At 35.3% G+C, this 26,562-nt stretch overlaps 1 protein-coding gene across 3 annotated transcripts in view; it reads left to right on the top strand.

Moving 5' to 3' along the window:
* Window positions 1-26,562, top strand: part of NDUFS4 (NADH:ubiquinone oxidoreductase subunit S4) — a 119,174-nt gene that overhangs the window by 46,329 nt on the left and 46,283 nt on the right. For all 3 annotated transcript variants that reach the window (XM_069540519.1, XM_060007050.1, XM_069540520.1), the window contains exon 2: window positions 545-623. In XM_069540519.1, the coding sequence (XP_069396620.1) occupies window positions 545-623 (79 nt within the window). The remainder of the gene's footprint in view (window positions 1-544; window positions 624-26,562) is intronic.

Below are 26,562 nucleotides of genomic sequence, written 5' to 3'. Positions count from 1 at the left end.
AATGGGTCACAGGATTAAACTAATAACATTGGTTTAAATGATCATGCAGATCATTCCTATTTAAACTTTTGTTTTGAAATTAGAGTGAAGGAACTTTTTGTTACCATTATGTAATTAAATTCTACAACTTTTACTTTAGTCCATTAAGAATATGATGGAGATTTTTCTTTTTCTTTCTGATGCCATCATTTAGGAATCAGCATTCCAGAAGTGTTGATATAGCTTTGCATTTTTCTTCCTTCCACAGACTGTGCATTCATAGAGAGCAGAACAGTTCTTGTCACTGGCGGCCCTTCTATGACAGAGAGCCTATAGACTGCCATAAAGTACAGCCTGTTGTGAACTGTCAAGTGAGAGTCTGCCAGAAACTCAGCAGACAGAACTAATTGGGGAGAAAAAGGATTTTTGTGCCCTCTTCTATTTCTTTCTATTCTTTTTGTTTTATAAGACAGATACTGTTAAAGTAGCTGGTTTCTGTAAGATTTGTCTGCCTCTCTTTTCTCATTGCATGGATCACTTTTTAACTTAAAGTCTTTCACTGCAGGTCGCTGAGCACTTCCACATGGAGGTTGGCACAGGACCAAACTCGAGACACGCAACTCATAACGGTTGATGAAAAATTGGTAAGAATTCTCTACTATACACTGCTAGGATTCTGCCTTCAGGGTTATTTTTGTATAACAGATTTTTCAGATGGTGTTCTGGGTTCTTCTAGGAAAAGTGTATATAAATTTTAAGAAGAAATAATCATTACAAAAAGATAATTTGTGTTAAGCATTTTACACAAATATATACAAACATTAAAATTACAAAAGGCTTCCATTTTTGTGGCATTTATAAGTAGAAATCAATATTTTTATTTTTGTAATGAATATATTATTTTTAATTTTCTCAGTTACACTCCTATTTAAGTTGTAAGAACTTACCAGTACTATCTAAAATTAAGTATATTGGGTTTTCTGGAGCCAATTATTGTAATTGTTACTGTGTGTATATATGTGTGTGTACACACACACATCCTATTTCTGCATTATGCATGAGAGATTACAACTAACAATACATGAGTAAGGTTCTTCTGTTAATCAGCAGCAGATAGAATTTTGGTCATCGTCACTTATAGAATTTTTCAGTGTGTGGTGTTACTTTAGATGCAACTTGTTATTTATACCTATATTGTACAATGGCATAAATTTTGTAAAGTTTCTAAGACTTCTAGTAAAAATGTGTAATCATATAAACATGCTTTTCATTTTATAGCTGGTTTACAATTATCAGATATACGGGTATGTTTCTTGACTACTCTCTTTCTAATTGTACATTCTTTTGTCACTTAATTTTCAACCTGTAAACATAATTTAAATAATGGGTCACACTTAAGTTTCTGTTTGCACCATTAAAGATATAAATAGATAAATAAATAGATAAGTACAGACAATTTGGAAGGCTGGTTATGCCTAAGACTGCTTGGTTTTGTCTTTAAATTATCTCTTAGATCTGCCTCCTGACGTTGCCATCATCCTAGTCAAGGCTACCATCATTTTTCACCTAGATTGCTGCCCTGTTTCTTAATTGATCTCCATAGATATTTTAATCTTCCTCTAATTCACTTTCCACAGATAACCAGAATAGTCTTTTTAAAATGCTGGTTGTGTCATCCTTTTGTGTAAAATCCTTTGGTGTTTTTTACTGACCTGAGAGTAAACATTAAAATCCTATCATGGCCTTTGAGGTCTTGTGTGATTTAACTCCTATCTTTCTAAGTTTATCTTGTGCTTCTGTCTTTTACACTCTGTGCTTCAGCCACAGCAAGCCTGGAACTTGCTGTTCTTCTTTCCTGCTTCAGGGCATTCAGATTTCAGTTAATTATGCCCAGCTGCTTTTTACCAATTCCCTAGCTCTTCATCCAGGTACCATCTACCTGTTCATCAAGTGTTAATCAAATGTCACTTGCTGGGAGTTCCTTGATGGTCCAGTGGTTAGGACTCCATGCTTCCACTGCAGAGGGCCCAGGTTCGGTCCCTGGTTGGGGAACTAAGATCTTGCATGCCACGTGGCTCAGCCTAAAACCCCCCCAAAAAACCAAACAAAAAACCCAAATGTCACTTGCTTAGTCAAGTATAAGAGAAATGAGACAGGTGTGTGTGTGAGAGGAGGAGGATTTACACATGCCACATGTTCATTAATTAATGAGGGTACTATTATTTTACCTTTTCCAATGACCATCTCTTTTAAGCCCCAAGAGATTACTTTCTTGTTCCAGTATTATGAGGTTTACTGTCTATAATAAAGTTTCAAATTTTAGAGAGTTTGTTAGTAGCACTTGTAAGTTCTTTTCTTACTATTCAGTTTGCAAAATGAATAAGTCAGCCAGCAATCTATTGCTCTAAAAAGGTACTATGAAGCATACCAGAGAGGTATACAGACTGCTTTGAATTTTGTGTTTTAATGATATCCCCTAAAATCAGTTGTATAGTTTTAATGAATTTTGTTGCCCTTTTTAGATTTTCCCTAGCTTTGTTATGTCTTCCTTGAAGTATAGTAGTCAAAATGTCAGTGTGATAGTCCAGTTGAAATCAGTTGAAGTCTTATGTATAATTATTCATAGTTCTTCTTTTTTTTTTTTGCGGTACACGGGCCTCTCACTGCTGTGGCTTCTCCCATTGCGGAGCACAGGCTCTGGACGCGCAGGCCCAGCGGCCATGTCCCACGGGCCCAGCTGCTCCGCGGCACGTGGGATCCCCCTGGACCGGGGCACGAACCCGCGTCCCCTGCATCGGCAGGCGGACCCTCAACCACTGCGCCACCAGGGAAGCCCTATTCATAGTTCTTGAAGTGATACTTAATATGGATAACTGAAACCCATAGGTAATTTTCAAACCTAAGTTTTTGCCATTCAATTAGTTTTATATTAAAATGAAAGTATTAAGTAATCAGATAGGTAACATAGGGGTTATAGCCAGTAGGGGTTTCATGTCTTCTTGTTCCTACACACTGTTGGATGGAGAGTTTAATAAGTAGCATAGTGACAAGACCAGGGGCTGAAGGGTACTTCCAGAAATATTGAGCAATTGGAGTTAATTATGCTTGCATTTTGAACAAAAAATGATTCTAAAAATGTATATATCAACATTAATGATAAAAATATTTCAAAATGTGAAGTAAATCCTCATGAGTGTTTTAAAAGGAGATGTGGAAACAGCATTTTAATGTCACTATTATATAAGGTAAACCTATTTGTTAACTTAGTATACCATTTTTATTAATTACTCAACACTACTGTTATAGACTACTGTTATATTTGTATCTGAAATTGGATAGAAGCTTGAATCTTAATTGGAAGGTAAGGGAACTAGCTATTATGATTTCTATTGAACACTGTTATATAATATATTTTTAAAATTAATACAGGTATGCCTATTAAAGCCCAGTGATTAAGCATATGGACTAAACTTAGTTGGGGACCAATTTCAGTGGTTATTCTAGTTTTAGAAAATGGATCTTAGGAATTTAAAACCAAAGGATAACTTTAGATGTTACCTAGTTATATTACTTCATCAGGTTGTTTTTCATCTAAAAAATTGTTTAACATTTTATTCAGGAGAAATCTGATGTGGGAATTCAGTTAGTAATAAACTAGATAAAAGCTGAACTGCTGGAGGGTGAGGGTTGAGAACATGAGGGAAGAAGACCTGTAAGTCTTCCCTAAGACATGCTCCTCTCGGGACTTCATAGAGTGAGAGTTGGAAGGATAATTTAATGTTCTGCCCTTTTTTTATTGGACTGAACAACTGGTTCTTAAACTTCTGTTTTAAAAATTTCCAGCTGATTCTCATTTCTTTTGAGGCTGCTCTTCATGTTACTGATCAGTCATAATTATTAGAATGGTGTTTCTTATGTAGAAAAAAATAGTCTTTAAAACAAATGAAGGGGCTTCCCTGGTGGCACAGTGGTTGAGAATCTGCCTGCCAATGCAGGGGACACGGGTTCGAGCCTTGGTCTGGGAAGATCCCACATGCTGTGGAGCAACTGGGCCTATGAGCCACAACTACTGAGTCTGCGCATCTGGAGCCTGTGCTCCGCAACAAGAGAGGACGCGATAGTGAGAGGCCCGTGGATCGCGATGAAGAGTGGCCCCTGCTTGCCGCAACTAGAGAAAGCCCTCGCACAGAAACGAAGACCCAACACAGCCAAAAATAAATAAATAAAAATTTAAAAAATATATCAAAAAAAAAAAACCAAATGAAGATGGAATAATTGTATATCCAAATGCAAAAAACCAAAAAATAACAAAAAACTTCATTCATACCTTGCACTATACTTAAGAATTAACTCAAAGCCCTAGATGTAAACTCATAGTCTGAAATATAAAACTGAAAATTGTAAAACTTGAAGAAGAAAATGTAGGAGAAAATCTTTGTAACTTTGGTTTGGATAAATAGTTTTTAGCTATAACACCAAAGCATAATTTATTTTTTAAAAAATTATGAAGTTGGACTTCTTCACAAATAAAATTTTCTTTCAAATTGCTTTGAAAGACATTGTTAAAAGAATGAAAAGACAAGCCATAGGTTGGGAGAAAATATTTGACAAACATGTTATCTGATAAAGGAATTGTATCTGAAAATAAATCACTTATAACTAAATAATAAGATATTAACTTAAATAAAAATGAGCATACACTTTACCCAGAAGATACTCAGATGGGAAATAAACGCATGAAAAGATGCTTAACATCATTAGTGATTATGAAATTGCATATTAAAACTACAATGAGCTCCCACAACACACTTATTTGAATGGCTTAAAAAAACTGACCATACCAAATGCTAGCAAGGATGCAGAGCTACTAGAACTCTCATAGGAATGCAAAATAGTACAACTATTTTGGAAAATAGTGTGGCAGTTTTTTATAAACATATGCTTACCATATAATTCAGTAGTCTCACTTCTGAATATTTACCGAAGTGAAATGAAATCTATGTTTACACAAAATCCCGCATGTAAATGTTTTTAATAGCTTTATTAATAATTCCAGTAACTGGAAACACTCTGTCAGTGGATTTCTGCACACTGATTAGGAACAAACATGCTTCTTATTAGCATGCTTATTAGCATGCTTTATGCTAATAAGAAGCCAGACTCCAAGGCTACGTACATACTGTGTGATTTCATTCATTTGACATTTTAGAACAGGCAAAACTCCAGGAACAAAAAACTGATGAGTGGTTTTCAGGATTGGATGTGGGAGGAGGAATTAACTATAATGGGCATTAGAAAATTTTAGGGGGTGATGGAGGACTGTTCTATATCTTGATTGTTGTGTTGATTTTTTGGTCAAAACCGGTATTTTTTGTGATGCATTTGTTAGAAAAAAACAGAACTGTACACTATAAAGGGTGGGTTTTACTGTTCATCAGTTTTTTTAAAGGGAAAAGGTTGTTTCTTAATTTGGTGCTAAGCTGTTTCTTTATAAATAATGTCCATTGGTTCAAGATCTGCCCTTGGGCTTCTCTGGTGGCACAGTGGTTAAGAATCTGCCTGCCAATGCGGGGTACACGGATTCGATCCCTGGCCTGGGAAGATCCCACATGCCGCCAAGCAACTAAGTCCGTGCTCCACAACTACTGAGCCTGCGCTCTAGAGCCCAAGAGCCACAACTACTGAGCCTGCATGCCACAACTACTGAGCCCACGCGCCTAGAGCCTGTGCTCCGCAACGAGAAGCCACTGCAGTGAGAGGCCTGTGCACCACAATGAAGAGTAGCCCCTGCTTACCACAACCAGAGAAAAGCCCGCACGCAGCAACAAAGACCCGATGCAGCCAAAAATAAAATAAAAATAAATAAATAAATTTATTTAAAAAAAAAAGATCTGCCCTAATAATACATGGGGCATGCCATTTTCTACGTGATAGCTTTCTGTATATTTGAAAACAGCTCTTTGGTCCTAAATCAGTGGTTCTCAAAGAGTGGTGGGGGGCCGAGGGAGCAAAACCCTTATAGAAGGCCCACAGAGTCAAACTATTTTCATAATTATTCAAAGACTTTATTTGCCCTTTTCAGTGTGTTGACTTTGACACGTATGTTACAAAAGCAACTGTGGCAAAACTGTTAGCACCTTAGTGTAAATAAAGGCAGTGGCCCTAACTGTGCGACCTGTCATTGTATCCTTCACTTCCCTGCATTTGAGGTTTCTTAAAAAAGAATCTAGTTTCACTTAATGTCTTTGATGAAGCAGTGAAAATTATTAATTTTTAAAAATCTCAATTCTGCATGTACACCTTTTTTATGTTCCATGTAGCAAAACAGAAGTATGCGTAAAACTCTTCGGCATACCGAAGTACAGTTGTATCAAGGAAAATCTTGTATGGTTGAGTTGCCGTTGCAAACTGAACCTAGTCCTTTTCTTCATGGAACACCTTTTAGGTGAAAAAACAATAACAGATGACAGACACATTATGGTTATTCAGTATTCAGTACGTGGCAGACATCTTTTCAGAAATAAACCTGTCACTTACAGGAAGTGTTGCCCATGATAAACTTCAAGCTTTGGAGTGAAAATTAGAATTTTTGTAGAACTTGATTCTGCCACTGATCTGAATGAGCTCGACAACTTCCCAGTACTTAAGGACTGTTCTAATGGGACTGGTAGTGATATTAATGAATGTGACTTTTAAAATACTGTGTAATGAAATATGTTAACATTTGGAAGATCTGCATACTTCTGTGAACCAGTATTTCCCGTAACTAACATATGATGGTTATAAAATCATGAATGGGTAAAACTTTCTTTTTCTTTTTTTTTTTGTTAAATTTATTTATTTATTTATTTTGGCTGCGTAGGGTCTTCGTTGCTGTGCACGGGCTTTCTCTAGTTATGGCAGGCGGGGGCTACTCTTCATGGCGGTGTGTGGGCTTCTCATTGTGGTGGCTTCTCGTTGTGGAGCACGGGCTCTAGGCTCGCGGAATTTAGCAGTTGTGGCACACGGGCTTCAGTAGCTGTGGCTTGCAGGCTCTAGAACGCAAGCTCAGTAGTTGTGGCGCACAGGCTTAGTCACTCTGTGGCATGTGGGATCTTCCTGGGCCAGGATCGAACCCATGTCCCCTGCATTGGCAGACGGATTCTTAACCACTGCGCCACCAGGGAAGTCCTGGTAAAATTTTCAATTAAAGTGCAAGAACCAACCATGGATTTAATGAGAGAATGAAAATATTAAGGTTATTAAAATATTGCTCCCTCCTCTAATTACATATCTGTGCGGGGATGAGTTCTCTTCATATATAGTAAGCAAGACAACTTAGCCAACAGTTTGAATATAAGAACAGAAGTCAGAATTCAGCTGTCTTCTATTAAGCTAGACATTAGAGATTTCAAAAGTGCTACTCTTCTCAAATTTTTAGTTTTTGAAATATACTTTTATAATGTTATTTATATTAGTATATAATCGATTTATTATTATTTTAGACTAAGTTTATGTTTAAATTTCTCTCCATTTTAATTTCTTGTATGATAAATATCTATAGGTATATCTCATATAAGCAAAATCTCATTGGGGTTCCATAATATTTAAGAGTGTAAAGGAGTCTTGAGACCAAAATGTTTGAGAATCATTTTCCTAAGTCTTCTCTTTTCTGGCTTAAACATCCCCAGGGCTTTGGTTCATTTTACATCAGTTTCAATTAATTCATCATCTTGATTACCTTCCAGTTTGACTGAATCCCTTTTAAAATGTTGCCAGGATTTCTCATGATACTTCAGATGTATCGTGCAGGATATGGTGGGGATTATTACCTCTGTTCTCTTATTTTTTATTTATTATTTTTTTTTTGCTGTATGCGGGCCTCTGACTGTTGTGGCCTCTCCCGTTGCGGAGCACAGGCTCCGGACACGCAGGCTCGGTGGCCATGGCTCACGGGCCCAGCCGCTCCGCGGCATGTGGGATCTTCCCAGACTGGGGCACGAACCCGCGTCCCCTGCATCGGCAGGCGGACTCTCAACCACTGCGCCACCAGGGAAGCCCCACCTCTGTTTTTTTTAATCTTAGCAGTCTAGTAAGGCAACTTAAAACTTAGGTCCTCATACTTCTTCTTACGTGGATTTCATGGAGAGCTAGAACCTCAGACCCTTTTTTATTTGTCCCGTCATGTTTCATTTCTTAAATCTTAAGTATATACTGCTTATTATTATTATTTAAAAAAATATTTATTTCTGGCTGCATCAGGTCTTAGTTGTGGCACACAGGATCTTTCGTTGTGGCTCACGGGCTCAGTAGTTGCGGCACGTGGGCTTAGTTGCCCTGCGGCGTGTGGGATCTTAGTTCCCCAACCAAGGATCAAATCCGTGTCCCCTGCGTTGAAAGGTGGATTCTCAACCACTGGACCACCAGGGAACTCCCTATAATGCTTATTATTTTAAACTGTTATTAGATTAGCTCTAGGGGCATGTCACCAAGTAAACTTTAATTTTCTTTCTTTCTTTTTTTTACTGTTATATCTGACAGGCAGAATTTAATATATATAACATAACAAATTAAAGGAATTTTTATAATGTTTTGTGGATGTCGATACCATACAAAGAAAAAACGTTTTATTCTGCGCATCAGTTGTATATTGACAACTTGCATCCTATCCTTTCTTTTAGGAATAGAATGTAGAGGGGTAAAGTCTGCTTAGCATTTTCTAGTGTAAATAATTCTATTCTGTCATTTTAGAACTATACCTAATGTTCACATTGTTAGAAAACAAATCTTCAGAGAATAAAATTGTAGTAATACCTGGATTACTGCTAATAATGAATTTTATGTCAGAGCACATGGTAAATTTTTAATCAGTCATTCTTAATATCTTCTCTCGTGTATAAATTGCTAACTATCCTTTTCATTTATTCTTGCAACTAATAAAATGTTAAATATCAAAAGAGGTGATGACAGTGTCTTAGAATAATCTTGTTGATTTATGTAGAAGCACAGTGTTTAAAAAAAATTTTGCGTGATGCAACTTTCATGGGTTGCACCATTATTATTTTCAAATATGTGATACTTCTACAGATAACAAGGAAAGCTAACGAATGGTTGTTTGCTAGGCCCTTGTGTTTTGTGGCAGGAGCTGCTGTGCTGTGGAGGTTGGGTGAAGAATGTCTTTGCCTTTGTGCTTATTAAGAGAGTAACTTTTTTTTCTTTATGCCACCCCACCCCAGTCTCCTTTCAGTACATTTGATGAATACACAAGTCCAATGAACACATTGTCTTTTTATATTCACTTGTATTATACAAAAGAGAGAAGTTAAATTTTCAGTACTCTTTGAAGAGTGAGTAAAGGCTCCCCCACAAAGCAACTAAAGCATAACTTAGACCTGCATAGGTACATTTTTGATTTGCTTTTTAATCATTTGTATTAAGTGTTTTAAAAATACTAATTCCTGTTTTTCACAATTACCTTATATTAGCTATGAACTGCTATAGTTAATCTTTTAACATACAAAAATAAAAAACTACCCCGATAAAATAAGAATTGATTTCAGTTTATTAATAAAAATAATGTGAAAAAAGCCTTAATAGTTTGACATTAGTATATTACTTCCATAAAATTATGTTATATGCTATCTTTCCTTCATTCTTCATTTATTTATTCAGTAAATACTTACTGAGCACTTAAGTGTGCCAGGCACTATCCTTCAGTGTTTATATTGATACGTTCAGTGGTTTGTTTTCATTTAGGTACTTGGTTATTTTATCTAAAAACTATTAAGCACCACCTGTTTTAAATCTTATAAAGGTGTTACACTTAGTTATACATGCAATCTCAACATACAAGCATGTAAGAAAGGAAAATTTTTTTTAGCTGTCTGTAAATCTCAAATCTGTGGCATGGGGTGTGAATGATGGCTACGATTTCTAAACTTTTTTTTTTCTTTTGAAAAATTACATGATAGTACACACTATTAATGTAAAATCCTAATATTTTAGATGTTTTAAGTAGTCTGTATTAATATCTTTATTTAAAAATTAGGTGTGCATATAAAATAAATAGAGTCAGTGTTTTGAATATTGCCAATTTTTTGTTTGGCTGTTTGACAGTTACTTCCAAATAGCAATAACACAGCAGTTAAAGGTTTGTTACTTGTTGATACGTGCAATAATTAATTGCTACTTGATTAAGCACATGTTATTAACACATTCAGCCAACAAATATTCCTGTTTTAGAATGTCTGCAAGCAGCAAGTTATTTAATATAAATTTATTGTCACTTTAATAAGTTTTGAATTTTTTCATTGCTTGTATTACTGTAAGAAATTTTAAAAATGAATGATTTTTGCAAGTCTTTCAAAATAAATCCATATTTGCAGCACCAGTATTTGTTTTATGTTATTTTTGCCTCCTACAATACTAAAAGTTTATAGATGAAAACTTTTTATAAGTCTGGAAACTTGAATTAAAAAATTGGTCATTAAGAGGTGACCTGCACAAAAAGATAAACCTAAGTTAAAGGCTTATATTTGCTTTGACTGCTTGCTTTTTTTTTTTTTTTTTAAGGGGTCAGTTTTCTTTTGGTGAGATTACTTTCTTTTGGTGTATGGCAGCGCTATCTCTGCTAGATTATTGGAAGGAGTAGTGTCTGCGATTGGGGTTATACAGCCTTCTAGCATCTCAAGTGTCTGTTTTGTCTGGACTTTCCGCACGCAGCATTCTTGTGCAAAAATTTCAAGGCTTTAGTCTGGAGTACCGGGTCAAAGGATATGTCTCTTTGAAGGGTAGACAGGAGTTTTTTATGTTTTATTCACTAAGTAGTATTTCATTTTACATCAAAGAATATTAGCCTTTGAGAACCTTCCATGGTGGCAGTTTAGCACGAAAGTTTTTTTTCTTTGACTTGCACTAAATATGGAATAATGTTTTTTCATGTTTTTTACTTTGCAGATGCTTATTTATATTCTTGTATTTAGATGAGACTATTAAAAAGAAAAGTGTTGACTAAATATAAATCTTAGTTTGCAATATAGTTTTAGGTTTTAAAAACAGCAATAGTTTTTTACAATGTACTGCTCTCTGTTGGTTTTACGTTACCCACAAACTACTGAAGAAAAGTGGTGAATAGCTTTTAAGATTGTAGCAATACTATTGCTTAAAATTCTAAGGAAGAAGTAATGACTAATGATTTTGGTAGTGTAAATTTTATAGTGAAATGGCCATTCTTTAATTGGCCTTTTTTCAAGTACTGGTGTGTGTGTGTGTGTGTGTGTGTGTGGAGGGTGGGAGGGCATTGATTTTGGAAAATATAAAAAATTCAAGTAATGAAAAACGTTAAGACTTAGTATAGCTAGAAATAAATGTGTTTCCTTCTGCACTTTTGGTATAGGTTAATCAGTAAATGTATTATGTACCAGTAGCATTAATCCCCATAGTAAGTGATTGCTTACATGTTTAGAAGATTATTAAATTGTATATAATATTCCTGTTACATGACATAGTATACCTCAGCATTTGAACTTATATTAAAATAGCTTGTTTTATGGGTAAAACATGCTCTTAAATTACTGAATTCTATTAAATTAATAGAATTAATCGATCATTTAAATAGAAATATTTGTACTCTTATTAATGACATGTCATTAGTTTTAAAACAACTTCAGTTAACTCTTACATTTAACACTGATTAAAACAAGTCAGATCAATTATTATATAGTTATTTTAAATAAAATTATATTGGTAAATACAGAACTTTGTGTTCTAAAATATACTCCCAATTAAAATAAGTTATTTTCGCATACTGTCAAGCTATATAAAACTTGTACTAACTAAATACAGACGAAATGAATGTTATAATAGTTTTAATATGCAGACAGGAACCATTTAAACTTAAATAGAGAATGATCTTTCTTTATTAAAATTGTTTAAGGAACAAAAGATCTTTCCTCTGCAGTATTCAACCATCTCTATTATCTGTGATTCTTCAGCAATTAAAGCAGATTTATTTTCCTCTTTGTTCCTACTTGGAATACTTGAACAATGCTGGAGAATTGAACTGACTGGAATGTTTTATCTTTCAAAAGCTTTAAAGTTCTATGTACCAATTAGTAAAATACAGTAAAGGTTTAAACTGTTAATAGCCACAACATCTTTAATGCATAGATCTGTAGTATGCTAGCGCTGTATAACAGTTCTCTATTGTATGTCTCTTTTAAGGAGAGTAACTGTGTCAGTTCTTTTCTTGCTTTGCTACCTGCTGTGTATGGAAATTGTGTATAGTACTTGACACTTGCTTTCAAGAATTTAAAATTCTTGCATGTTATTATGTAGGAGCTTTGGCCCTCAATAAAGTAGAATTGATAATATTTTACTTGTTTGGATTTTACATTAAGATTTTTTTGGCTATATTTTAGAGATTATACAATTTATATGTGAAAATACATTACCTTTTTTAAAAAATGAATTCAAAGTCATAAGCTGTATATTATCCTCTTAAAAATTGGTTGTCTAATTTTATTTATTTAACTGAATATAAACTAATCATCAAGGTTTATATCAGAGTATGTAGATATATGATGCTTTATTTTATACTGTGAGTGTAGGTGGGACTTTGTTGTTTCTTTGGTAGTAGAAAGAATATTTTGTTTTTAGAGTTATAGCTTTTTTTCATTGGCCAGCTTGCCAGATAATTTCAAAAATTAATTCCAAATACCCACATTAAATTTGTTAAAAGCCTCATGTCCATCATCTTATAGTAAGTCCTTAATGAAGGCAGGAGTGAGAAGAAATGAAGAAAATAGGAGTAACATCTTGTAGTGACAATTATTTTTTCTCTTTATATCATGTATCTCTGGGAATAGAATTCGAGCAAAGGAAAGGAAAATGCAGACCTTGGAATTTGAGACTAGCAAACATCGAATCGGTTTCTGTCTTCAGGCTTTTCTAATCTTATATGACTTAATCTGTGCTCTGATTTTACTCTTTAGGAGGCCACTTGAAAGCTTGTAAATATCATTCATGTTTTACAAGATGAGGAGGCTTAAAATGTAGGGTAGTGATATGGAAGCTTTACTGCTTGCAGTGTACTATGTGTCCACAAAACTCTCTCTTTATTAGGCATACTTTTCAAGATATGTGTGAATAGGCATTTTGTTCAGTTCCTGTTTCATGTTTAATATTTTATTTGTTTCAGCTTTGAGTTTATTGCATGTTAGTTAATGAGGGTCTTTTTAAATTTTAATGCTTCCAATAAAATAGGTATAAAAAATGATCTTGGCTTTCTCTAAGCAACATATAGGACACAAATATACCAAAACATTGGGCTGAGAATGCTAATTTAAATTCAAGAATTGAGGATCTGATTAATGTACTGATTTGCATCTATTACAATGACTACTGAATATGTATTGTTATAATTAAAATCTATCAATTAAAAAGATTTTTAAGCCTAATTCAGTAGTTAGAAATTTGACATCCAAAAATTTAAAATAAGGTTCCTGTTTTAGTAAGCTTTATAATGTATAAAACATTCATACCATGGCCGGTATGGCATGTGCCTAGAGTGTTTGGAGACTAAAATTCCTCTAGGGCTGGGAGTTTTCAACTATGACAATCTGTAGCTGTTTGTGAAGATCCTTCAAGGGATTTTTTTTTTTCTTACTCATCCTTTATTTATAATATAAAATCATACTGTACTTTTTCATTTGTTCATTCAATTATTTGAGCACCTGCTATGTACCATATCCTAGGCCCTGGGGATATAACAGTAAATAAGGAACAGCATCATTGCCCTTAGAGCTAATATCAATATTTTCATGTGTAAGCATATGCCAACTTTATTTCTAAATGATTAAAATACTTGCATAGATTGATGAATGTTATAGAAAAAAAAAGCAAGGTGACAGGATAGAGAATACCTGGGGGTTTGGGTAGAATAAGTGTTATTTATAGGGCAATCAAGGAAAGACACTTTGAGATGATATGAAATATGAACTAAGATTTGAATGAGGAGGAGCCAGCTGTGTGAGAAGCCAGCGTAAGAGCATACCAGGTAGAGGAAAAGGGTAAGGCCTTCAAATGTTAACTAGCTGGTGGTAGTAGTCAAAGAAGAGAAGGAAAGCTATGTGACATAGTGAGAAATGGGGAGGGTGATAGGAAGTGAGGTCAGAGAGGTAGGAAGGAGCTGGATTAGGTAAGATTTTAGGTCCATGGTAACAAGTGTGAATATTACCCTAATTTTAATGGGAAGCCATTATAGGGTTTTAAGTAAGAAAGTGATTTGATCTGATTTACTGCTCAGAAAAGCTTGAGAATTACTTAGCTATTACAGTTAAAGGTTACTTCAAAGAAGCTTAAAGGAAGTGATTTGTTTGTTGCTATTTTTATTTACTCATATGCCTTTTTTGGACATTCATGAAATTTTGATAGTTTTCACAAAGTTTTCTACAAGCAATTGAATTTTTAACAACTACTTTTTAAAAAGGACCACAGTTTTTGTGCATTTTAGATTTTACATATGGTATAACAATTCACTGATTTGTCTATTAAAGAATCTTCTGAATTTGAAATTGCTTTTTTATAAAGGTCGTATTGTGAGCTGGAGTAATAAATTCATCTTCTTCCTCTAATTTTCCACTCTCCATGGCCCTCCTACACTGACTCCCCTCCACCCGCACCCCCAAAAGGGGCGGGGAAATAGTGGAGATTTGTCATCAGGGTGAAGAAAGATAAGAAATTGTCTGAGCTGCTGTCCACCAGATTAGGTGCTGACAAAGCCCCAGATATGTTTGTATTACCCACTGTTTGTATGGCTTTTTCCCTCTGTCTCTGTGACTCTCTGTTCCTCTTTTGCTGACTATGTAGCTGATAGTCATCTGTCTCTCTTTCTCTTTCTGGCTGCTTGTGTTTCCTCCTACCCCCATACTGTCCCCCCCTTTCAATGGCTATTTCTTTCTCCTCCTCTGCACTTTCCACCTCTGTCTCTGTCTGGCTTTGACTCTTTGGCCAGTTCTTTGGCTATCATTATTCTTTTCTTTTTTTCACTCTTATGTGTCTCTTCTGTTCCCCTTGTTGTTCTTCCTCTCTTGCTCTTCTTTCTCCACACTTATGTGCCTTTTGCCCTTTTTCTTCTTTCTTTGTTTCTTTTTCCCTCTCCTTCTTCCAAAATGATGGAAGAGCTACATCAGATATAGAGAGGAGAGACAAAGATGACTCTACCCTCTAACTGCATTTTTCTTTCATTGTCTTATTTCCCCCTTTGGGAATATACAGGACTTTTGAAGACGTTTACTAACTGTAAGAAGAAATACCATGACTTGTACATTATATTACTCGAAATTTTCGATCTAGTGAGAAACCTGGGTTACTAGAAAGACCATGGACTTATTTACAGATATAGCATTAGATCTTTAAATCCCTTCTTTTACCCGTGTGACCTTGAGCATGTTGTTTAACCTCTGTGAATGTCCTCATAAAGTGAAAACACTTTTAGAGTTATTTTTTTTGTTTTAATTAATTAATTTATTTCTTTATTTTTGGCTGCATTGGGTCTTCGTTGCTGCTCATGGGCTTTCTTTAGTTGTGATGAGAGGGCGTTTCTCTTCGTTGTGGTGCACAGGCTTCTCATTGCAGTGACTTCTCTTGTTGTGGAGCATGGGCTCTAGGCACGCGGGCTTCAGTAGTTGTGGCTCACAGGCTCTAGAGCACAGGCTCAGTAGTTGTGGCACATGGGCTTAGCTGCTGCGTGGCATGTGGTGTCTTCCCGGACCAGGGCTCGAACCCATGTTCCCTGCATTGGCAGGCAGATTCTTAACCACCACACCACCAGGGAACTCCTTAGAGTTGTTTCGAAAGTTAATTGAGAATACCTACATTAAACAATAGGAGAACACAACATCTTGTTTATTTCATCATTCAGTAAAAGTACCCCCCCACACTTTTTTTTTTCCTGTTTGGAGTTATTAGTCTGAAAAGAAAAGCAAACTGAAATTATAACCCTTATCCTTAATTGAATCTGAATTAGTTGAGAAGACTACTGTTCTAAGTCAATTTGCTATTCAGGTATTGAGTTTTTGGGGATCTTGGAGCAAAATATTGGTCTCAATTACAGTGGTCTTATATTAGTGAAGTGTGTTCATTTGTGTATGTCAGTGTATGTCGAGTTGGTATTTAATGATTTTTGTCATGTAACTTGCCTTTTCCTACAGCCTATGGCATTTTACTAAATAATCTGTGATATTACTATTTTTCTTTACATAGTTTCTGCCGATGAGTTGTGTAGATGTATTGCTGTATGATTATCATTCCCATGAGAAACTTCTTTAGTCATTTATAACCTATTTTTAACGGTGCGAATTTTAAACTGTATTACTCCAAAGAAGTTTTTGAAGGCATTATTCATGGTATTAAACTTCATATTTGGTCATTAAACTGTATGTAATTAAATTTTTTTTTGATTTTAATAAACATGTACATTGTAGAAACATTAACTTGGAAATATTAACATAAAAAAATTAAAATCACCTTTAATGTCATAGTCTTGGTGAATTTACTTCTTTTTTATATGAATATTTAAACACAGCCAACAGCCAACATACTTATATAAAACACAGATTATGCTTTATAGTTTGATGTCCTGTTTTTTTCACTTTATTTGCATTATGTTGTAAATATCTTTGTCTTTAAAATTATTCAAAAGAATGATTGTAAATGGATATATACTCTCCCATTATATGGCTATACCTAATAACTTCTCGTTATCCTGCAGTTTGTTTACAATTTTTTGCAATTATACACAATGTTAGAATGAATATCTCTATTCCTAAGTCTAATCTTTGATAACATCTTTATTTTAGGATTGATTCTTTGAAGTGGGATTACTAAATCAAAGGGCTTATTTAGTATTAATATTTTAAATATTTTTGATACCTAAAGATAATTAATAACCTTCTTGAGAGGTTTTTACTAATGAGCTATATATAATTTTAGAGATATGGCTTTTCATGGGCTGTTTTTTTTTCTAGTATACATTATCCAGTTCTATAGATGCCTTTCAAACTTTGACACATGGGGTTTAACAAGTTCTGTACAATAGATAAATACTATACATCTAAGAATTAGAAAACAATAAAAATGCATAGTACTTAAATGATGTACCATTGAATTAGAAAGTACTTCAAAGCTTAATAAATCCTGAGGATCAGCATTATGAACTTAGCTATCACCGTACTATCAATTTGTGGGCATGCAGGTTGATAAATTTATATCATAAATAAATGTAAAATATTAGGCCACTGCATAGCAATTAGTACTACTGCTATTACCATTTTTTATAATGCATTGTAACAGGGTTTGTTATATAAAGAATGTATCTGAGAAATATTCTCCAGATCTTATGTGTCAGTCTATATTCTTTCTTGTTACAAAGCCTTCCAGAACAATGCAAGGTGATCATCCACTAATATATCTACAGTATTATCTTCATCATTTATTTGGTGAACTACATTATTTTTGATTTCTAATTTAATTTTATTGTAGTGAACAACTCACTCTTTACGATTTCAATTTTGAAAATTTTTTAGACCTTTTATTTTTACGGCTCAGAATATGGTCTTTTTTGATTAATGTTTCATGTACATTTGGAAAGAATGCGTAGTGTTTTAGTTTTACGGTTTGGTGATCTATAAATTTCAGTTAAGTTTAGGTTGGTTAATAGCATTGTTCAAGTTTTCTTTATCCTTACTGATATTTTTGTCTTTGTCTTCTGTCAGTTACTGAGAGAGAAGTGTTAACATCTCAAAATATAATTTGTTTCTTCTGTTAGTTGGATCACTTTTTTGCTTCAGTGATTTTGAAGCTCTCCTATTAGGTACATAAACATTGAAGATTGTTATGTGTTCTTGATGAAATGATGTTTTTTGTTTGTTTGTTTGTTTTTGCGGTATGCGGGCCTCTCACTGTTGTGGCCTCTCCCGTTGCGGAGCACAGGCTCCGGATGCGCAGGCTCAGCGGCCATGGCTTACGGGCCCAGCCACCCCACGGCATGTGGGATCTTCCCAGACCGGGGCACGAACCCGTGTCCCCTGCATCGGCAGGCGGACTCTCAACCACTGTGCCACCAGGAAAGCCCTGAAATGATGTTTTTATCCTTATGTAACATCCCTCTTTATCCTGGTGCTAATCCTTGTTCTGAAGTCTACTCTGATGACATTAATATAGCTGCTTCCATTTTCTTATTCTTAGTTTTGCATGGTGCATCTTACTCCACCTTTTTACTTTTAACCTATTTGTGAGCTTATATTTAAAGTTTGTTTTTTTAATTTATTTTTTCTTTTCTAAATTAAAAAAAATATATATATATATCCCCGTATCTCCTCCCTCCTACGTCTCCCTCCCATCCTCCCTATCCCACCGCTCTAGGTGGTCACAAAGCACTGAGCTGATCTCCTGTGCCATGTGGCTGCTTCCCACTAGCTATCTATTTTACACTTGGTAGTGTATATATGTCCATGCTACTCTCACTTCGTCCCAGCTTACCCTTCCCACGCCCCGTGTCCTCAAGTCTGTTCTCTACATCTGTGTCTTTATTCCTGTTCTGCCCCTAGGTTCTTCAGAACCTTTTTTTTTTTTTTTCAGATTCCATATATATGTGTTAGCATACGGTATTTGTTTTTCTCTTTCTGACTTACTTCACTCTGTATGACAGACAGACTCTAGGTCCATCCACTTCACTACATATAACTCAATTTCATTTCTTTTTATGGCTGAGTAATATTCCATTGTATATATGTGCCACATCTTCTTTATCCATTCATCTGTCAATGGACACTTAGGTTGCTTCCATGTCCTGGCTATTGTAAATAGAGCTGCAATGAACATTGTGGTACATACCTCTTTTTGAATTATAGTTTTCTCAGGGTATATGCCCAGTAGTGGGATTGCTGGGTCATATGGTAATTCTATTTTTAGTTTCTTAAGGAACCTCCATACTGTTTTCCCTAGTGGTTGTATCAATTTACATTACCACCAACAGTGCAAGAGGGTTCCCTTTTTTCCACACCCTCGCCAGCATTTCTTGTTTGTAGATTTTTTGATGATGGCCATTCTGACTGGTGTGAGGTGATACCTCATTGTAGTTTTGATTTGCATTTCTCTAATGATTAGTGATGTTGAGCATCCTTTCATGTGTTTGTTGGCAATCTGTATGTCTTCTCTGGAGAAATGTCTATTTAGGTCTTCTGCCCATTTATGGATTGGGTTGTTTGTTTTTTGATATTGAGCTGCTTGAGTTGCTTGTAAATTTTGGAGATTAATCCTTTGTCAGTTGTTTCATTTGCAAATATTTTCTCCTACTGTGAGGGTTGTCTTTTTGTCTTGTTTATGTTTTCCTTTGCTGTGCAAAAGCTTTTGTTTCATTAGGTCCCATTTGTTTATTTTTGTTTTGATTTCCATTTCTCTAGGAGGTGGGTCAAAAAGGATCTTGCTGTGATTTATGTCAAAGAGTGTTCTGCCTATGTTTTCCTCTAAGAGTTTTATAGTGTCTGGCGTTACATTTAGGTCTTTAATCCAAGATAAAGGTGAAGTTTGTACCTTGCACACATTTATGAGTTGAAAAAATGTGCCATTTTGCATTTTCATCTACTCATTTGAAGTATTTTATACTTAAAGAAATATCTGAACTCTTTGCACTAGCTGATGTCACTAGTGCCTTTATTTCAGGCTTGATGATGCATAGGTGTGATTGTAAAATCATGAAATGGGTAAAGGAGGGAGAAGCCCCCAGACTGCTATGGGGACATTTTATAATCTCTATGCTGCACCCACTTACTCTTCTGTGGTGTTTTGTTTATTGGTTTTGAATAATTTCAGCTTCTATATATTATGTGTATATAGTTTTGTAAAATCTATTTTGGGAAAAAACATATACAATGTGTGTTTCTCTTTTTTTAAAAATTAATTTATGTTTTGGCTGCGTTGGGTCTTTTTTTGCGGTACACAGGCCTCTCACTGTTGTGGCCTCTCCCGTTGCGGAGCACAGGCTCCGGACGCACAGGCTCAGCGGCCACGGCTCACGGGCCCAGCCGCTCCGCGGCATGTGGGATCTTCCCGGACCGGGGCACGAAGCCGTGTCCCCTGCATCGGCAGGCGGACTTTCAACCACTGCGCCACCAGGGAAGCCCCTGCGTTGGGTCTTTGTTGCTGTGCACAGGCTATCTCTAGTTGCAGTGAGTGGGGGCTACTCTTTGTTGTGGTGTGTTGGATTCTCATTGTGGTGCCTTCTCTTTGTTGTGTAGCACAGGCTCTAGGCACGCAGGCTTCAGTAGTTGTGGCACGCAGGCTCAGTAGTTGTGCCTCGCGGGCTGTAGAGCGCAGGCTCAGTAGTTGTGGCACACGGGCTTAGTTGCTCCGCGGCATGTGGGATCTTCCCAGACCAGGGCTCAACCCTGTGTCCCCTGCATTGGTAGGCAGATTCATAACCACTGTGCCACCAGGGAAGTCCCTACAATGTGTCTTTCTTTTCAGATTTTTACCTTTATGAAAAAGAAAACACTTTAAATGTTCATCAGGACCTAATGGACTAGGCCAGAAATAGCATCATGTGGCTTTGCAGCTCTTTGTTCTTTTCATTTTATTTGTTTATCAGATATAAATAAATGGGAGAATTTTCTCCAGATTGTTTTTCTTCCTTCTCCAGCAGATATCCCCAGCAGTCAGTTAATTAGATAATAAGCCACTATAAAACACCTAAATTAACCAATCTACAATCTTTACAAGTTTTTTTTTTACTGTGTTTTTAGAGGAATGTACAATGAGAAATTCAACATTAATAATTTTGGATTTTCTTATCACAAAAAAATAAAATGAAGGACCTCAACCACAAGAAGTTTATCAACCAGTTTGAATCTAAAAAGTAATAAATGTATCTTCCATGAGACATGTATAAAAAGAACTTCTATAATTGTATAAATTCCTTTGATGTATTTTCCTCTCAAGATTATCAACTGTGTGTTTGACAAGTGAAAAATAAATCTGTAACCAGTTGAAATTTGGGTTTATAAACATGTTATAATAGGGACTGTTTCACAAACACAATATGTAAAGCAGTATTAAAATCTGAGGAAACGGGTGTTCTGTATCTACTTTAATAAATGGTTATTCTTTTTTGCCAGTGTAAAAAACAAAAGCTCTTGCTTTTATTTCATCTAGTTTGACAATCTCTGCCTTTTAATTCCCATTTGATTTCTTTTCTCCTCTTGCCTACCTTTCTCATCTTCATTTTGGATTGAGTACATTTTTGGAAACCCATTTTATATTCTCTGTTGATGTTTTAGCTGTATCTCTTTTTTTTTTAAGTGGTTGCTTTAGGGACTACAACATGCATTCTTAACTTTGTACAGTCTCCCATGAACTAATAATATATCACTTTACATGTAACGTAAGAATCTTGAATCAGTGCTTCCATCTGTCTCTCTAGTCCTTTGTGTTAATGTTGGCAGATTTCACTTCCACATATTTTATAAAACTCATAGTAAATTATTAATATTGCTTTAGATAATCAGTTATCTTTTAAAGAAATTAAAGAAACAAGAAGAAAAATATTTTATATTTACTTAAAAATTTACCATTTCTGGTATTCTTCATTCCTCTTTATAGATACAGATTTCCATCTTGTGTCTCCTTCCTTCAGCCTGAAGAACTTCATTTAACATTGTTTGTAGTGCAGATCTATTGGGACAAAAACTCTTAGCTTTTGTTTATCTGGAAATGCCTTTATTTTGCCTCTGCTTTTGAAATACTTTGTCTTAGCTCAGGCTACCATAACAAAATACCATAGACTGAATGGATTAAACAGCAGAAATTAATTTTCTCATAGTTCTGGAGGCTAGATGTCCAACATCCAGGTGCCTGCGTGGTTGGTTTCTGGTTAGGAATGTCTCCCTGGCTTGTAGAGATGGCTGCCTTCTCACTGAATCTTCACATGGCAGGAAAGAGAGAGAAAGAGGATTCACCCTGGTGTCTCTTCTTTTTTTTTTTTTTTTTTTTTCCGGTACGCGGGCCTCTCACTGTTGTGGCCTCTCCTGTTGCAGAGCACAGACTCCGGACACGCAGGCTCAGTGGCCATGGCTCACGGGCCCAGCCACTCCACGGCATGTGGGATCTTTCCAGACCGGGGCACGAACCCGCGTCCCCTGCATCAGCAGGCGGACTCTCAACCACTGCGCCACCAGGGAAGCCCTGGTGTCTCTTCTTATAAAGGCATTAATCCCATCATAAGGACCCCACATCATGACCCATCTAACCGTAATTACCTCCCGAAGGCCTTGTCTCCAAATACCATGATATTTGTGGTTAAGGGTTCGGTGTATGAATTGAAGGGCAGGGGGACGTTGAATGTTATGGACATACAGTCCATAACAACCTTTTCATTGGATATAGAATTCTAGATTGATGATTTTTATTTTAGCACTTTAAAGATGTCATTCCATTTTCTTAAAAAAAAAATTGTAGTGAATATACCTAACACAAAATTCACCATTTTAACCACTTTTAAGTGTACAATTCAGTGGCATTAAGCACATTCACAGTATTGTGCAACCATCACCATTATCCATTTCCAGAACGTTTTCATGACCCCAAACAGAAACTCCGAACCCATTTAATAATAACTCCCCATTACCTCCTCCTCCTAGTCCCTGGTTACCTTTATTATACCTTCTGTCTCTGTGAATTTGCCAAATAATGTATGATATAAGCAGAATCGTACAATATTTGTCCTTTTGTGACTGGCTTATTTCATTTAGCATAATGTTTTCAAGGTTCATCCATGTTGTAGCATGTGTCAGAATTTCATTCCTTATTAAGGTTATGTTGTATATATGTGCCATATTTTGTTTATCCATTCATCCATTGATGGACATTTGGGTTGTTTCCATCTTTGCGTGTTGTGAATAATGCTGCTATATACCTGGATGTACAAATACCTGTTGTAGTCCCTGCTTTCAGTTCTTTGGGGTATATACGTGGAAGTGGAATTGTTTGGATTATATGGTAATTCTATGTTTAACATTTTGAAGAACTACCATACTGTTTTCCACAGTGGCTGTTCCATTTTCACATTCCCACCAGCAATACACAAGGGTTCCAATTTCTCTACATCCCCACTGGCACTTACTTTCCATGTTTTAGATAATAGCCATCCTAATGGGTATGAAATGGTATCTCATTGTGGTTTTGATTTGCATTTTCTTAATGACTAGTGATATTGAGCATTTTTTCATGCATTCATTGGCCATTTCCATATCTTCTTTGGAGAAATGTCTATTCAAGTACTTTGCACATTTTCTTGTTGAGTTGTAGGAGTTCTTTATATAGTCTGGATATTAATCCTTTATCAGATATATGTCCTTTGGTGAACAAAACTTAGGAATTTTGTAGTTTTAAGCTTTTACATTTAGGTCTTTGGTCCATTTTGAGCTAACTTTTGTATATGGTATAAAGTAAAGGATCCAATTTTATTCTTTGGCATTTGGGTATGCAGTTTTTCCAGCACCATTTGTTGGCGCGTTCCCCATTGAAATGGTCTTGGCACATTCCCCCCTACCCTTTTTTTTTTTACTATGATAAATCCAGTTACTATCTGTTACCATACAGTTATAGTAGTATTATTGACTATATGGTGTACAGTACATCCCTCTGACTTATTTATTTTATATCTGGAAGTTTGTAACTCTTAATCCCCTTCACCTATTTTGTCCACCTTCCAACCACTGCTCCCTCTGGTAACCACCAGTTTATTTCCTGTATCTATGAGTCTGTTTCTGTTTTGCTTTTTAGATTCTACACATAAATTAAATCATATAATATTTGTCTCTGTCTTATTTCACTTAGCATAATACCCTCTAGGTCCATCCATGTTGTTGCAAATGGCAAGATTTCATTCTTTTTTAGGGCCGAGTAATATCCCATTGTATTTATACATACATCTTCTTCATCCTTTCATCTATCAGTAGATGCTTAGCTTGTTTTTATATCTTGGCTATTGTAAATAATGCTGCAATGAACATAGGGGTGCATATATCTTTTAAATTGGAATTATTTTCTTTATTTCATTTTCATATTGTTCATTGTTAGTGTGTAGAAACACAACTGATATTTGTTGCGTGTTGATTTTTTTTTTTATCTGCCACTTTGCTGACTTGTTCATTAGCTCTAGCAGGTTTTGTGATTGTGTGTATAATCCTACAAATCTGTGAACAAAGATAATTTTCCTTCTTCCTTTCCAATTTGGATGCCTTAAATTTATTTTTCTTGCCTAATTGTTCCTCTTCAGAACTCTGCCTCACAAATGTTAGTAGCCCTGAACTCTAATCCCTACCTTCTCTGATCAGTGAGACTCCGGTGTTCTGCTTGGGCTCCATCATGGTCTAGAATGTGCCTCCAGGCATAAAGCTGGGACATTTGTAGGACTACAACATGAATTTTCCTTCTTTCAGGGATGACAGTATGATGCTGCCTATTATCCAGTTGTCTAATATCTGAAAAAAGTTGCTTAATTCTCCCAGTTTTATAGTTTTGCATGGCAACAGTGGTAGTCTGGTATGTGTTGCTCCATCATGGATCCCAATGAAAATCCATATACTACATTGTGACAGTCTTTTACAATAATGGCTTTAATGAATCTTTAATTTTTTAAACCAACCTTTAACAATTTGCTCTGTTACTGACGCTCTCAGTTCTTTCTGTAAAACATCCTTACCAACACACTACATACTATGGCTTAATTTAGGTTTCATTTTAGTATACTACCAGACTTCAGCTCTCAGTAATGAGTCATGTTTACCAAGACTCAGCTGTGCTTGTTTCCACACCTTTCTATGCCAGTTTTACTTGCCATTGTAATTACATAATTTAATTGGATAGTACAGTCTGAATGTTGCTATATGGGGGACAAAGAGTTCTTTATATGACAGTCTTTTTAATACTTTGAAAAGACAATAAAGGTGAATTTCTAACACGATCTTTGTCAAATTAGGTGGAGGTGAAACAATTATATTAAAGGTTGTGATGTAAAAGCAAATCTAGACAGATTTTGGACTCATGTTTCACAAGTGTCTTTGTATTCTCACTTTGCATTTAAAAAACCAAAACTATAAATTGTAGATATGCAGTTTCTTGGTAGTCTGTGGAAGAAACAACACTTGGAATTCTTACCACTGGACTTACACTCAAAGGAAGGGTACTGGCCCTATATCAGAAGAGTATTGAAAGAATGTACATGTATGCTTTTTAAGTTATAATACAGTGTTTAAAGTGTGGCTGTGTATGCGTCCATGTGTGTATTTACTTAATGATCCTCTGTTTTCACTAATATTTTCAGTTAACTGAACAACTATCAGTTCCTAAGTCAGAAAGGAGACTTCTATTGCATAGCTTAACTTCTATTCTTATGCTAAATTAATGAGGGATTGTCTTATACATTTTGTGTCTCCTTGAAATCTAGTTTGACTTTCACAGCATTGCCTCTTGAGTATTGCTTTATTAAGCTAGAAATATTCAGCTTTAGATTCATTATTTTCAGCTTCCTTTCCAGATTTAACTAATTTCATTTATTGCTTAAACCATAACTTGATTTCCAGATGTTTATTTACCTTCTTTTCCTTTGCCCTGATGTTTATTCAACAGTTATTTCGTATTTAGTTCTCTGCTGTTGTGGCTTTTGTTCTCATAATTCTTAATTTATGTTGTGTGTATGTCAACTTTTTAATTTATTACCATGGTATGAGGAAGGCTATTTGATTAAGAAATAACAGATTGGATCTTTTAAAAATATAATATGCTATATAAGTTCCAAGTGTTTTGTGTCCAAAATTTTTTTCCCTTTATTTCAGCTTCTGAAAAAGCTATTATGTGACCTAATATAGCTACATGAGTTAGTGATTTAAAAATCAAAAAAATTCTGGAACATTGGATTAAAAAGCAAAAGGGGAGAGGGGTTTATGTATTAAAAAGTTGATCATTATTAATGTTATATCTTTCTCTTAAGTTTAAAAAATTATTAACTTAATAACTTTCAGAATGCTTCAGTGACGCATACTGGTTTTCAATGAGGCAGTATTGACTGTTCATTTATTTATTAAGCTTTTTTTTTTTTTAAGTAACTTTCAGTTGTTTCAAAGTTAGTAGAAAATGAAGATTCTTTCAAGTGTTTCCTTATAAAAATGAAGGAAGTCTTCCAATGGAAGACTTTTCCTGATTTGGGGGAAAAAGTTTATTTCTGTATAATCTTTTTTAAATTATAGAATTCCAGGGGCATTCCCTGGTTGCTTAGTGGTTAGGATTCCAGGCTTTCACTGCCGTGGGCCAGGTTCAATCCCTAGTTGGGGACTGAGATCCTGCAAGCCACGTGGCACAGCCAAAAAAAAAAAAAAATTATAGCATTCTGTCTTAAAATAGTTGTTTAGTAGACTTGATTTGGCTATGCCATATGTCAAATCATGTACTATAACTATGTACAGTATTTCCGAATATGAAAATATTCACCATCCTTACACCATTACAAAAAGATTATACATCTCTCTGATGTTCCAGAGTTATATTTTG

The sequence above is a fragment of the Delphinus delphis genome, chromosome 3, assembly GCF_949987515.2.
Source record: "Delphinus delphis chromosome 3, mDelDel1.2, whole genome shotgun sequence".
In the NCBI taxonomy this organism is placed as follows: Eukaryota; Metazoa; Chordata; class Mammalia; order Artiodactyla; family Delphinidae; genus Delphinus; species Delphinus delphis.
Note: the sequence above shows the minus strand (reverse complement) of the source record. Positions and strands in the feature narration are given on the sequence as shown.